Source organism: Xyrauchen texanus, chromosome 32 (genome assembly GCF_025860055.1).
Source record: "Xyrauchen texanus isolate HMW12.3.18 chromosome 32, RBS_HiC_50CHRs, whole genome shotgun sequence".
Lineage (NCBI taxonomy): Eukaryota > Metazoa > Chordata > Actinopteri > Cypriniformes > Catostomidae > Xyrauchen > Xyrauchen texanus.
In genome coordinates this window covers 27836345-27851738 of record NC_068307.1, presented here as the reverse complement: position 1 = coordinate 27851738, position 15394 = coordinate 27836345, and the positions used below count along the sequence as shown (strand labels likewise).

At 38.0% G+C, this 15394-nt stretch overlaps 1 protein-coding gene across 1 annotated transcript; it reads left to right on the top strand.

Annotated features, from left to right (window-relative positions):
* Positions 1 to 7669: 7669 nt before the first annotated feature.
* mkrn2os.1 (MKRN2 opposite strand, tandem duplicate 1) lies at positions 7670 to 10314 on the top strand. The gene is made up of 4 exons (XM_052101970.1): positions 7670 to 7913; positions 8013 to 8059; positions 8309 to 8471; positions 9845 to 10314. Exons 1-4 carry the CDS (start codon positions 7672 to 7674, stop codon positions 10062 to 10064), a joined length of 672 nt encoding a protein of 223 aa, XP_051957930.1. The 5' UTR covers positions 7670 to 7671; the 3' UTR covers positions 10065 to 10314.
* Positions 10315 to 15394: the final 5080 nt, after the last annotated feature.

The following is a 15394-nucleotide window of genomic DNA, read 5'->3' as shown; positions in this document are numbered from 1 at the left end:
ATGTTTTTTAATGATGCACAAAAGTAGCTTTTTTTAGTAATGCAGTAATGTATCTATTTGATATTACAGATATGTACATACATTTCACAAATTCAGATAATATCTAAATTTATAAATTCTCCTTTTAGAACGTTTACAAGCCCTTGGTTATTTATATCATATGTCCTCCTTCACTCCGCCACTCAGGACAATTGCAGAGCTCATACTCAACTATTAATTATCCAGAATGCTAGATGGTGTCAGGAAGTGTAATCAAACTTGAAATCTTGGAGCATGAAATCTAGGGCTAGAAGACTATGGCAAGGTTTATATTGAAAAAGGAGTGTAACGATTTTTTTGTCTGTTCTAATCAAAAAACTGTTAGTCTTACTCATAACCTTTTTGGTGCCTTTATGCCTTGCATTGTATGGAGATAAACCGATCATGTCTCTAAAATATTTGTATGAATTTCTTCCACAGAGCACAAGTTTGAGACCACTTAAGGGTGAGTAAATTATAATTATTGGATGAGCTATTCCTTTAAAACCATACTGAATGACTTTATGCTGTCAGAGCCTTTTTATATGAAAATGTTATGTATAAGTAATCTCTGTAAGATTTATCATTCTCTTCTAAATCATTTGTAGGAGCTAAGGAAGCCACCCACCCACCTCATGGACTGCACCAGATTTGCCAGTTCTTGCTCCAAGGCACTTGCAAGTTCCTGGACATTTCTGGGGGGAATGGCCCTAACCCTCACCCTCCGTTCCAACTGGACCCAGACGTGCACAATAGGATTGAGATCCAGGCTCTTCGCTGGCCATGGCAGAACACTGACATTCCTGTCTTGCAGGAAATAATGCACAGATCGAGCAGTATGGCTGGTGGCATTGTCATGCTGGAGGGACATGTCAGGATGAGCCTGCAGGAAGGGTACCACATGAGGGAGGAGGATGTCTTCCCTGTAATGCACAGCATTGAGATTGACTGCAATGATAGCAAGCTCAGTCCGATGATGCTGTGACACACCGCCCCAGACCATGACGGACCCTCCACCTCCAAATCGATCCAGAGTACAGGCCTCGGTGTAACACTCATTCCTTCGACGATGGACAGTGGAATTTATCTCTGCACACCTGCAGTCCTCTTGCCTTCATGTAGCATGCTTAAGACATGTTCATGCAGATGAACAGGGACACTGGGCATCTTTCTTTTGGTGTTTTTCAGAGTCAGTAGAAAGATCTCTTTAGTGTCCTAAGTTTTTATAACTGTGACCTTGCCATTTGTAAGCTGTTAGTGTCTTAATGACCATTCCACAGGTGCATTTTCATTATTTGTTTATGGTTCATTGAACAAGCATGGAAACAATAAAGATCTGTAAAGTTATTTGTATTTTTTCAAAATTCTTTAAAAATACAGTGTCCTGAAAAGGGATGTTTCTATTTTTATGGAGTTAAAATAAATATATATATATATATATATATATATATATATATATATACACACACACTCACACTATAGTGTGTTAAATGTGTAATCCTTCTTGACATTCTGGACATTAATTTTTTATTTATTTATATAAACATAAGATACACAAATTATCTACTGACATCAGTGTATTAACTTCAACTTTGAACACTATATTTTATTAGCTTATCTTATGTAGACAAAATACAGTCAACTTTAAACTAAGTTTTTAAATATGTGATTTAAGAAAATAAGTTTTTAAGAGTTCAATGGATCTATTCTTCATTTATTTAGTTTACAGCTAAATTTATTTTGTCTTAATAATTATTACCAATGGGTGACGTCGACGAGCCAACAACGCATGCCTCAAAGTTGTGTAAAATAACATTTTCTTCACTAGAAAATGTAATTCACCAGAAACAAAGAGTTGCATCAAGTTTGCCTCTGGACTCGGATGGAGGACACCGATAAGAAGAACCCAGCGAAAAGGTGTGCTTGTGCACTTAGGTTGGTTTTTGTTGGTAGTTTACTTTTCTACTATTTGTTTTAATAAGATATATAGGAGCGTGCAATAGCGTTTTCATTATTTTTATCTTTAACAGATCGTTATTATCTTTTTTATGAAAAATAAAATCTAAACATGACAAATTGAAGTAATTTATCATTAATGTAATACGCATATCAAATGAACAAGTGAAAAGATTAACTGTATTATGATCATTGAATTTTTTGTATTTTTATTAATGCAAAAATAAAATATTTAATTGCCCATCATAAAATTATATATATATATATAAACTATAACTGTATAAAGATTACAGAGAAATTATCAAATTCTTTTTTTTTTTTTTTTGAGATTATCAAATTCAATAAACCACACAGGTGAAATGTTTATGACAAATGTCTGCGACAGCTCCCGAGTGTTCTCTGACGCATAGAATTTACGTCAGCGTCTGAAATCGCTCACTCGTTTCGTTCACTCAATGCTGAAATATAGTGCACTCACAGCCATTCACTATATAGGAAATAGTGAATGAGTGAACGAGTGGGCGATTTCAGACACAGCTTCTGTATTTATTATGTATATGCCTGGAACTATCTGAAGTCTACGTGAATCACGTGACGATCAAGCATAAAGAACTTCCGTTGTCGCAACTCTCTCTGACAAAATATGCGCGTCGATTCGTCAGACCCAAAACAAAGATGGCGGCGCCGGAGAGTACTAGCAACACGAGTGGCTCCTCAGACTATCAGAAGTGCAAGGCACTCGTTCCTCTAAAGTATGGGAATTATTTTAAGTTAAAGGAAACAATTCCGTGATATGTCGTCTTTGCAAAATGGAGATGGCCTTCCATTCTAGCACCACGGCAATGCACCAGCACCTGAAGAGGCGCCGCACGCACACACACACACACACACACACAGTATTCTTAAGTTGAAAGGAAAGTGTCAGAGTGTAAGTTGTTATTTGCATGTGAATGAAGATGCTTTTTTCAGTATGTTCAACATAAATGTTGAATTCTGAATGTTACTTTTCATTATTTATTTTTTGTTGGAAAATAACTTTCTGTATTAGCTTAAAGCCCCCAAGTTTACAATAGTTACTGTATTCTTTCAATAGCTCTAAGAAAGGGTGGCTGGGTGACCTTTTTATTTTTTGATTGAATGCTAGACATCAGAATGCATTATGCTCTTGTACACTTTTACTTGAATTTTATTTTTGAATTTTGAGTTTAAGAAAAAGGTGAGTGGCAGAGTGTATTACTACTATATGCTGTTGTTATTTTTATGTGAATGAAGAATTAAAAGCTGCACTTTTTTCAGTAAGCTAGGACTGTGTTTTCAAAATAAATGTTCAATTCTGTTGGTTCAGGAAAGACGCCATGACAGGCTGGCTCCCACTGTCGCTGTTAATTTTTATTTATATTTTGTTGGAAAAGCACTCTCTGTATTAGCTTAAAGCCCTCAAGTTTACATTGGTTACTGTATTCTTTTCAATTGCTCTAAACAAGTATTTTGGGTGACCTTTTTATTTTTTTTATTGAATGCTAGACATCAAGTTGTTGTTATTTTATTCTGAAAGAAGAATTACAAGATGCACTTTTTTTCAGTAAGCTAGGCCTATGTGTTTTCAAGGCTTCTAGGTTTTATTGAATGCTACCTCTACTAAGAATGCATTTCTTTGCACTTGTATAGTCTTTTATTTTGTAATTTTAAGAGCAATAAACATATTGCAATGTTAAGGAATTAATTTTTTTTTTTCATTCAGATATGTAAATCAACATGTATGGAGCGGTAGTGAAGCGGTTAAAATAAAAAGTTCCCGCTTTCTGTCTGTTCTCGTCCAACAACAGCCAATCACGAGAGATGCAGCCAATCAATACAGTATTTGGTCAGCAGCCAATAGCATTTTTTAACAGAAAGGATTGGGCCCCGCCCCTGAGTGTCAAAACCGGCTTGTTTGAGATGAGCAAACTCTGCGCAGAACCGATTGCCGGTGATCAGCGCGTAATGCATGCCGGTTAGAAATGTGTCCGAGAGCGGTCCGCCTTGCCCTGATGTCATGCTGACGTATGTCAAAAAATTATCGCGAGCGCAAGGCGCACGTGTCGGATTCTGCAGTCGCGCGCAGTTGCTCTCCACCGACTGCGTAGATCAAAGCATGATGGGAAACGACTTGCTGACGACACAACTTAATGCTCATTGGCTGCGATTGTCAGCTGATATTTCCCTTAATTCTAAGAAGTCCATTACCTATAGCCAGTGACGTGCGGTGATGTCTTAAAGAGGCTAGGCACTGAGTTATGAAAGCCAGATTACCTGATTTATTGTTTAAGCTAATAATACGTAATAACAGTGAACGTTACGCACAAGCGCGGCATATCAAGAAATGTAAAAATCAGGATGTATATCGTGTATTCTCTCTCTCTCTCTCTCTCTCTATCACAGACACACACACACAAGCGCGTAAACAGTGAACGTTACGCACAAGCGCGGCATATCAAGAAATGTATATGTATTTTATATATGTTTTATATATAATATATACGATTTTGTTAATATATCTTCATTAGATATTATACAAAATAGTCAAAACACAGAACATATAACAGAACATAAGTTGTTTATTTTATACAACATTATGTGCTTATTTTTTTATGTGCAATCTTCATCTTTATAACAGAAGATACAATACAACAATCCTTTACCTTTTCATTGTGGTAGGTTATATACAGCTTCCTTTGCTCGTCAAGTGCAAGGTCGATCCGAGATTTTCCAAAGATTTTCAGTGTAATTTGACACTGGAAGTGAGCTGACGACTTTTCATGCTTGGTTAAAGCTGCGGGCAGGTTGTTAAATCACAATATCCCGCTGAAGTCAAAACAGTCTGACTGGTTGAAAAAAGCAGGCAGGGATAGCAGTACAGCCGCTGATTGTTAGCACAGCCACATAGCCAATCTTTTCTTACATACCAATCAGTTTGAAATGATCGGATAATTTTTGAGCCCTTTTGCTGTACTAGTCCATCTAAGGCTGGCGTAGACCTCCCTCTTGCAATTAACTCATATTTGGAATTAAAATCGAGCTTGGAAGTTGGAAAAAATTCTTAATTCCGTGGTTACGGCCGGTGCTGTGATTTTGATTTTGAATTTGGCGGGGATTAGGCATGTACGCTAGCTGTGGTGTAATGACGTTAGCTACGCAAATGTCCAGGAATATCTCGATTTTAATTGGTCCATGTCTGATACGTAACGGAGATGATTACGGGCATAACATATTTACGTCAAAAGGCACAGTAGATTTGTGCTTTTTGCCGTACATGTTAAAGAATACAGGATCGAATTGCGCATGCGCAACATGGGTTTTCCGCGTGTCGTCTGCAATGAATGGACCGTAAAAGCACTGCTTATTCTACCATTTGTTTTTAGTTGATTATACGTAACTGCTACATTTGTCATCATAACGTCTAAACAATTGGAATAACACACATATTGGATATATAAATCACAAGAATAAAAAGTAAAAATACAAATACAAGTGTATTATTTAATAAACATTTTATTTTTGAATTTTGGCAGGGTAGGCAGTGCCTAGTTTGCCTACCCAGACCGCACGTCAGTGCCTATAGCCTAATACTATTTACTTTTCCTATAGTACTTTATTAATAATTAGTACATATGCTTTATTTACCCTTTTATTTTTATTTTCTTGGTTTGAAGTCCTGTTTGTTGTAATTTTTCTTTATTGTATTGTATGCTTGTGTTAATTTTGTACATTGACATTTTTGTACCACATTATTCCATTAAATAAATTAGTTAATCTATCAATACATGCATACATCTAATGTGACGGTTTTACAATTAGGCCTCATGTTTGTGTGTTTTTATCTGATATCTTTATCTGGGTATGTCTTATTCCTGGAGTGCAGTAAACAAAACCCACACATGCGTGCTAATTTCTTAATTTAGAATGTGTTTTTGTTTCATATTATTTTTGAATAATAATTTGCTGTACACACTTTTCCTAATCATTAAACATGAAATTCAAACTTACATTAAGGTGACAAACAATTGTGTAATATATTTATATAGAATATTTTTCATGTAAAAAAGGGATAGTTCACCCAAATATTTTTTTTTCTTTGGGTAAACTATCCCTTAAGTAGGATACACATCATTAGGTTAATCAGCTGTGCCATATCCCACTCTAAAATGTTTAACCCATAATTAGGGATAACAATGTAAATTTATTGCAGCATCTGTATGCTCATCATTTCTCATTATGGCTTTGATGATAAAAGGCACCCACAAAGTTAACAATTGTAGCAAGATGGAGAATGTGTTATTAACACTATCAGACTCCCAGGGAGCAATAACATTAACAGTAAGCAAAGAAATTGCTGAGACAATAAAGAATGGGGAGTAAAAAAATAAAAAAAAATTGGTTGCTTGATGATGGAATTTATTTTATTTTATTGATTGAAATTCCTTTTTACAGATAAAAAATATGCAGCATATATAATGCAACAAGTGAGAAATGCAGAACAGAAACAAGCTAAGGCATTTTAAGTAATGAGCACTGGTGATTCTCCTCATCATAACCATCTTCGTGTAAAACAGTGGTATTTCAATTGCATCCACTTCGTCTGCGATAAAGAACGCGAACGCGATCTCTTCCATTGCTGACGTTTGCAGTCCACAACACAGCGAGATTCAGGAAGTGTCCGGCATGCCTGCACTTTTTTCCACTCCTCCCCTCACTGCAGCCGCCTACTCTCACCTACATTTTAGGCGAGGCAAGGCGCATCTCAAACAAGCCTAATAACTCGCGTGTGTGCAGAAAAGAACTCGTGCGTGTGCAGAAAAGAACTCGCGCGTGTGCAGAAAAAACTCGCGCGTGTGTGGGACTTGGTAATTTGTGTGCACAATCATATTTTTTGTGCTCGAATTTGTGATTTGCAAGTTCTGCAGGTTTAAATTTTACTTGCGAGCTGTGTCATGGTGCTCACACTGTTGAAATTCACTTGCGCTTTGTTTTTGCGCTTGCGCTGTTTTGTCCAACATTCAACGCCATATGTATTGATTCTTTTCGGCCCCTTTAAATAGAGTTCACAAAACCAAGCATTCTGAACGAACGTTGCCGCCTATTTCAACTACGTCAGAGCGTTCACGAATCTTAGATAGCGTCGTTGGCAGGGCAGCCAGATCGAATTTTGACGCTCTCGCTGCCTCTGGTCTGAATGCACGGTTACACACGCTCCGCTTATGATTCTACGTAACCTATTTTTTTTTAACACTTCACTGTGTATTTTCGATGCGAATTCTTTTAAAGTTTCTCATTTTGTTATTGTTCAGACAGTTGGCTAACTGTTACTTTTAACCGCGCTGATCAAGATGGACCAATCACATTAGCTTTTCATTACTGTAAGCTCATTTTATAGACATTTCTGAGTCGGATTTACAGTGTAATATCAGGTATCAATCCCTGAAATTAGATTTATAATTTGTAGTTAGATATCCACAATTAAAAAATATCTCCTTAGATTTGAATGTGGCTCAGTGGAGGATTTAGCTTTTTGAGGCGCCCGAGCGCCCTCTGGTGGAACAGTTATGAACGCAGTGAAGTCGCCAGTGGAAAATGAAAACGAAACTGATCTGAAGTCAGAAGCAAAAATCAACAGGTAGGCTAACTTGAGTCCGCCTCTCTCCGATCACCTGAAAACTAATGGACAAAACTGTGATCAAGTACAGACACTGTGGAAGAGACATTTATAGTTTTTCACGTCAAAATGCAACATATTCTTGTAAAAATTACGATTTGGAGAGATCTCATTGTCCGTTCTGTCATCAGATCCTCACATTTGGACTTTTAGACGCACCCGTGACACTTCCCTGTCCTTTTATAAACGGACACAAAGTTGCATGTGCATTTTTGATAGGATCAGTTCACGGACCATCATATCTTGGGTGAGTTTAGGATTATTTTATTCATACACAAAGGTTAGATAATGACACATTGCACCCATTAATGCCATTATTCTATAATGTCTGTCTTTATCCCTCCAGAGAATGGCATGACACAGAGATACATGTAGGGCTCTCAAGTTCAGAAGGTATAGCAAACCCAATTAATATAACTATTATATAGTAAATCTCAGGATTCACGAAAATGTGTCCAGGTCATATTTCACCCCAAAATAAAAAAAAGAAAGGAAAATTTACTAAATTATCATACATTTTTCACTAAAAAACAATAATAACTGTCTATCTCTATCTTTTGATTTTGGCCTGAAGAATAACCCAGACATGATCTTGACAGATTCCCTTTATGGCTTTCATTGTTTTTTAAAATGCATCTATAGGTCTGGTCTATAACTACACCCTCTCAGGGATCCGGAAAGATGATCATGGATGGGAACAGTGTGTCTGTTTACAGCTCGTCCCGCCATGGAGACATGACCTGAGGGAATCATGGGACAGAGTGCTGGAGGAGTTTTCTGCACTTCCAGAATGGGTTTCAGAACGGTACAACACTTCCCATGCAACACATGTAATGAAATCATACATCCTAAATAATTAGCAAGAATGTTCAAGCCTAGAAAAAAACAAAACACAAAAAAAAAGTCCTAAATGATTTTATTATTGGTTCTATTCTGTTGGAATTTTTTATCATAATTCTGAACCAAACCTAAAGGAATCTAATGAGAATTTTCTTATTGGATTCTAAAACACACACACACACACACACACACACACACACACACACACACACACACACACACACACACACACACACACAGCTATTACCACAGAATATTAACATTTATTCATTTAGGTATTTATTCAGGTCTTAGTAAAGGTGATAGTAAATAAAGAGTTCACAGCATCAAAATAAGTGTGAGACGTTATAAGCAGTTCTTTTCACATACACTAATATTATGAGGTTTGTAATCGCTGTAAAATTATGCTTTTCTATTTTCAAGTGACAGTGATAATCATTTGCCTCAATTCTGTTTCACAGTCTGCACAGTTTTCAATCAAATTACTGTGTAATTTTACAATTTATTTGGCAAAAACTGCGCAATTCATGGCAATCTCCCATTTATTCCTATGCCACTTGTTCTGCAGAGCTTGTCAGAGCAAGCAACATTAACCAAGGGGGGAGGAGCTTAGCGAAGGGTCAATTGAAAGAACTAGTCTCCCCATAGGTTGCATATACATTGCAGTGGGCATTAAATCTCTTAAAATGTCATACTCCACAATATTAACCTGCCGGTAGACTGTGGCTATCCACTTTGTTACAGGAGTTTTGAAGCTACGTTCATGATTCACATCAGGGTGTCAGCGTCAACGTCAAACTCTACATCTACGACAAAAACATCTCAATCTGCATTTTGGTGATAGTTAAGTCTAGATGTGGTTCTGTGGTAATTAAAATGATTTAGGCTGAAAATTCAGAGATTTCTATCACAAGTTTCCTGGGATTGTTTTGTACATCAAATAGAATTAAGAAGTCCTTTCTCCATCAATTTGTCACATACATGGAAGCGCTGTTGTGTGACTGTGTCTTGTGAAGTGTGCGTCAGTATAATGACTCTGGTTCTGCCCTTCCATCCAGTGTTTATGCTGGTTTATGCTGTAGTAATGGTAAATGCATTAATCACGATGAATAAAAATAAAAATGCATTAAACCTTTTCATTTAATCGCACGTGTTAAAGCGTTAATTCTGACAGCTCTATATTTTATACATTAATATGAATTCTATTTAATATGAAGTATAAAAAAATGCAATTACTACATTGTGGTTCTACTTACTATAACCAAATAAAGTCATAACGGCTGTCTTTTAAGAACAATATATTAGTATTAATATATTTTAAATATCTTTCACCTACAGGTTTCATGAAGAGAGGGAATTTGGGTCGTGTTGTTATGGTTTTGCTCTGACTTTCATAAACCACATGCGCTCACTGGATGGGAAAATGTCTTTGAGCAGAGATGAGTTCACAGGACAACATGTTTTACCCACAATGAAGACAGTGTCCATATACATGAAGATCTATCATGCAATATCACAACATGGCTTTCACGTAGCTGAGAAATGTAATAACATGTGACACATGTTTCTTCACAAAACATTATATTAGCGTAAGTGCATTATGCAATATAGGCATGTGACGGTATTAGATAATACGGCATATCACGTAATTAACATGCACACTATTGTTATCGTGGGTGCTTCAAAATACAGTAAATAATTTTAGATAATCTTTTAGCCATTATTTTGACTGCAATGTAGTTTTTTCCCATCAACAAATCAAGATTTACAACAGAAGTATATGCGGCATAAATGACACATGCACATTCTGATATACAGTCCATCCGGAAAGTATTCACAGCACTTCACTTTTTCCACATTTTGTTATGTTACAGCCTTAATCCAAAATGGATTAAATTCATTATTGTCCTCAAAATTCTACAAACAATACCCCATAATGACAACATGAAAGAAGTTTGTTTGAAATCTTTGCAAATGTATTAAAAATAAAAAACAAAAAAAATCACATGTACATAAGTATTCACAGCCTTTGCCATGACACTAAAAATTGAGATCAGGTGCATCCTGTTTCCACTGATCATCATTGAGATGATTCTACAACTTGATTGGAGTCCACCTGTGGTAAATTCAGTTGATTGGACATTAAGAAAGGCACACACCTGTCTATATAAGGTCCCACAGTTAACAGTGCATGTCAGAGCACAAACCAAGCCATGAAGTCCAAGGAATTGTCTGTAGACCGCCGAGACAGGATTGTATCGAGGCACAGATCTGGGGAAGGGAACAACGACATTTCTGTAGCATTGAAGGTTCCAATGATCACAGTGGCCTCAGTCATTAAATGGAAGACGTTTGGAATCACCAGGACTCTTCCTAGAGCTGGCCGCCCGGCCAAACTGAGCGATCGGGGGAGAAGGGCCTTAGTCAGGGAGGTGACCAAAAACCCGATGGTCACTCTGACGAGGTTTTTTTTCCAGTGTTTCTCTGTGGAGAGAGTAGCACCTTCCAGACAAATAACCATATCTGCAGCACTCCACCAATCAGGCCTGTATGGTAGAGTGGCCAGACGGAAGCCAGAGCCCATACTTGAACCCGATTGAACATCTCTGGAGAGATTTGAAAATGGCTGTGCACCAACACTCCCCATCCAACCTGATGGAGCTTGAGAGGTCCTGCAAAGAAGAATGGGAGAAACTGCCCAAAAATAGGTGTGCCAAGCTTGTAGCATCATACACAAAAATACTTGAGGCTGTAATTGGTGCCAAAGGTGCTTCAGCAAAGTATTGAGCAAAGGCTGTGAGTAAATGTCATTTTAATTTTTTTTTAATACATTTGCAAAGATTTCAAACAAACTTATTTCACGTTGTCATTATGGGGTATTGTTTGCAGAATTTTGAGGAAAATAGTTAATTGAATCCATTTTGGAATAAGGCTGTAACATAACAAAATGTGGAAAAAGTGAAGCGCTGTGAATACTTTCCGGATGCATTGTAAAAAAAAACAATGTGGATGAGAAGCATGGCTGAAAGAGGAATGAAGCTGACACTTCATCAGCATTCTACTTGGGTTAAGTCAGAAGTGGGGAAGTTAAAGTTGTTTTCTGTTTTTTTTTTTTTTTTTTTTTATGGGTCCCATAAAAATGAAGAGATGTCATTTGAAAGTTTAATTCAGCTTGAAATGATGATTGCCAGGGAGACTGCAGATGTCAAGATTTATAGTGAAATAGGAGATACTGTACATTTTGGTCTGTTCTCACCCAAAATCGATTAGATCCTTTCAGAAGACATAGCTTTAACCACTGGAGTCTTATGGATTACCTTTCTGCTGCCTTTGTGCTTTTTGAAGCTTCATCATTTTGGTTACCATTCACTTGCATTGTATTGGACCTACGGAGCTGAGAAATTCTTCCAAAAATCTTCATCTGTGTTACATTTACATTTATGCATTTGGCAGACGCTTCTATCCAAAGCGACTTACAGTGCACTTATTACAGGGACAATCCCCCCCAGAGCAACCTGAAGTTAAGTGCCTTGCTCAAGGACACGACGGTGGGGATCGAACCAGCGACCTTCTGATTAACAGTTATGTGCTACGCCACCACCACTCCGTGTTCTGCAGAAGAAAGTCATATACATCCAGGGTTGGGAGGGTTACTTTAGAAATGTGTTCCACTACAGATTACAGAATACATGCTGTAAAATGTCATTTGTAATGTTTTTCATTAGATTACTCGAGGTCAGTAATGTATTCTAAATTCTTTGGATTTCTTCTTCAGCACTGGTAGATTTTTTTTCACTTGTTTTGACAATAAAAACTCTGCCAGTACAGTAAGACAAAATACAAGTAAAAAATACATTCTCTGAAAAACCTGAATATCTTATGCAGTGTTGTTTCAAAAATTTGTGCCCTAATATCAAAGGTCTTAGTAGGAAAAAGAAGTTATGATCCAACGTGAATTTTCTTGATAAAAAAATATGATCATGCATGCTGACAATTTACACAAGGTTTATTTCTATTTCTGCTGCTGCAAAACTTCTCTGTCTGCTCGTATGAATGTGACACACACACCCACACTGTCACAAACGCCCATGAAGGCGCCTCCTCGATCGGCCACCGGAGTTCTAATTACCCACATACCGGGCTTAATTAATCCACAGCTGATCTCCATTCATCTCCCTCTATTTAAGCTACACGCAGTCTCACACTCACTGCGAAGTCTTGTTAGTCCCGACTATTCTACTGAGCGTTCTAGTTACTATCCCTGTTGATTATCTGCTTTCCGACCTTGCTCTCCCTTCTGACTACGATTGATTGCTGCCTACCTACCTGAACTCTTGCCCGCCTCTACGTATTGCCACTTGCTGCCTGCCCTGACATTCTGCCTGCCTCACTACACTCTCAGCCTGCCTACGAGTGCCCTGCTTCCCCATTGCTTGACCATTGCCTGTTCTGTGAGTTCAATTAATAAACTGCTTATGGATCCCAACTTGTCTGTGTTACACACACACATCATAAGAAAGTGTTTCACCGCTGTTCAAATGCACTTGAGATTACATAATTTATATGTATAAATGTTTTCCATCTGAAAGGAATAAATATTAAGTCAAGTCAATTTTATTTGTATAGCGCCTTTCACAACACACATCGTTTCAAAGCAGCTTTACAGAATATCAGCATTAACAGACGATAAAACTGTAATGTCTATGAAGTCGATTAATCATTATTGTGTAATTTAGATAAAATACGATTTTTAATAGTGTTTAAAAATAATTAAATGATAATTGTATTAATAACCCCCGTGAGCAAGCTGTAGGCGACTGTGGCAAGGAACACAAAACTCCATAAGATGTAGATTAATGGAGAAAAATAACCTTGGGAGAAACCAGACTCACTGTGTGGGCCAGTTCCCCTCTGGCTAACATTATGAATGTAATGTAAATATTAATGATGTATAGGTAAAATCATGGTTTAAAATTATTAAACTAAGGGTTAAGGGTCAGTGTTTAAACATTGATTGTGTTTGAATTGTAAGATTAATGACCAATGTCTTTGAAGTCCATCTTGATTAATTGCAGAAGTTCACATAGATGCAATTGTCCTTGTTAATTGGCTGATGAAGGCTTTTGTTGGCAATAGTTAGTCTAAGAATTTCATTTCAAGATCGTAGTCCATAAATAGACCGAGGTGATGCAGGTTGGAGTTGGCATCATTTCATCCTCTGAAGTCCGTCATAATAGATTGAAGTGATGTTTGGCTGGCACCGGCTGCATTTAGTCATCATCATTCTGCGACATGTAGCAGTGGAGTCCAACATGAAGCAGGAATGGTGCTGGATCCAGCCGGTTCTGGTGACCTCAGGATAGGAGTCCCGAGGTTAAGACAGGGAAACAAATAAAAAGATGTAAGCGTAGATGCCATTTAATTTATTGCAGAGAGATCATGCTCAATGTTTCTGGCAAAATGACAAGGTTACATATTAAATGAAACAAATTACAATAAAATGCAAAGCAATCTCTTCAGTAATCAAAATACTTTTTGAATGTAACTGTATTCTAATTACAAATAATTTAAATTGTAACTGTAGTGGAAAACAGTTACTTATATTTTGTATTTTAGATGTGTATTTCCGTTACATGTCTTCCGTTACTCCCCAGCACTACACATCTGGGATGGCATGAGGGTGAGTAAATTTACATTTAAATGTATTCATTTGGCGGATGCTTTTATCCAATGCGACTTACAAAAGAGGACAAACATAAGCGAATCATCTTGAGATAGAGGTATGAAAAGTGCCATACTACAAAGTTTCACTAGCATCAGATTAGTATTCATTAAACCAGATTTGGTTCATTAAAGACCCGACGTGCTGCTGCATTCTATATCATTTGCAGAGGTCTAATTGCACACGGAGGGAGGCCTGCAATGAGAGAGTTCCAGTAGTCCAGTCTAGTTATGACAAGTGACTGAACAAGCAGTTGTGTGGCATGTTCAGAGAGGAAGGGTCTTCCTGATATTGTAGAGTGTAAATCTGCATGATCATGTGGTCTGTGGAATTTAGCTTGTTATTGATGGTTACTGTCTAGGTTACGTATGTAACCTCCGTTCCCTGACGGAGGGAACGAGACGTGTCGAAGAAGCGACACTAGGGGTCTCTCTTTTGCGCCGAAAATGCCTCTGATCTATGAAAAAAGGCCAATGAGAAGTTGGTAGACAGTATTTGCATACCCCGCCCCTGGACATATGGGTATAAAGGCGAGGAAATGCGTCGACTTCATTCAGAATTTTTCTGAGGAGCCGGAAATAGTCCGGCCACTACAGTGGCTCGGCTCAGCAACGTGGCCGGGAGGACACAGAGTCTCGTTCCCTCCATCAGGGAATGGAGGTTACATACATAACCTAGACGTTACTCATCTGTCACTCACTTCAACATTGTGTCGAAGAAGTGACACTAGGGGTCCAATTTAAATCACGCCATGTGCTGAGCCGTTCTGCTGACACAGAAGCAGGCAGGTATTTTATGTGCAAAGGCGACCAGCTGTGTCAGACTGTACGTACCCTTCCCCAATGCCTAGACAGGGGAACAAGGCAACGCTTGCCAACCTGGGAATAGGCCGAGCCTGGCTGGGCCTCTTTTCTCTCTATGTTTCTCCGCATAGAGCAAGAAACGGCCGGGACACTTACACGCATCGAGGGAAGGGAGTCTTACCCAGTTTCCTATTCTTTCTGGGGGAAAAGACCCTGCGGAGACCACACCTGCCCAGAAGGGGAGGTAAGATTGGTGAATACATCACATGGGTTTTTAGGCGGCATGTGGAAAGTGGCGCAGTGGTAGATCCAGCCTCGCTACGAGGGGGGAGTTGCTACAACACTGCGGCCGGAGGGCAGCCG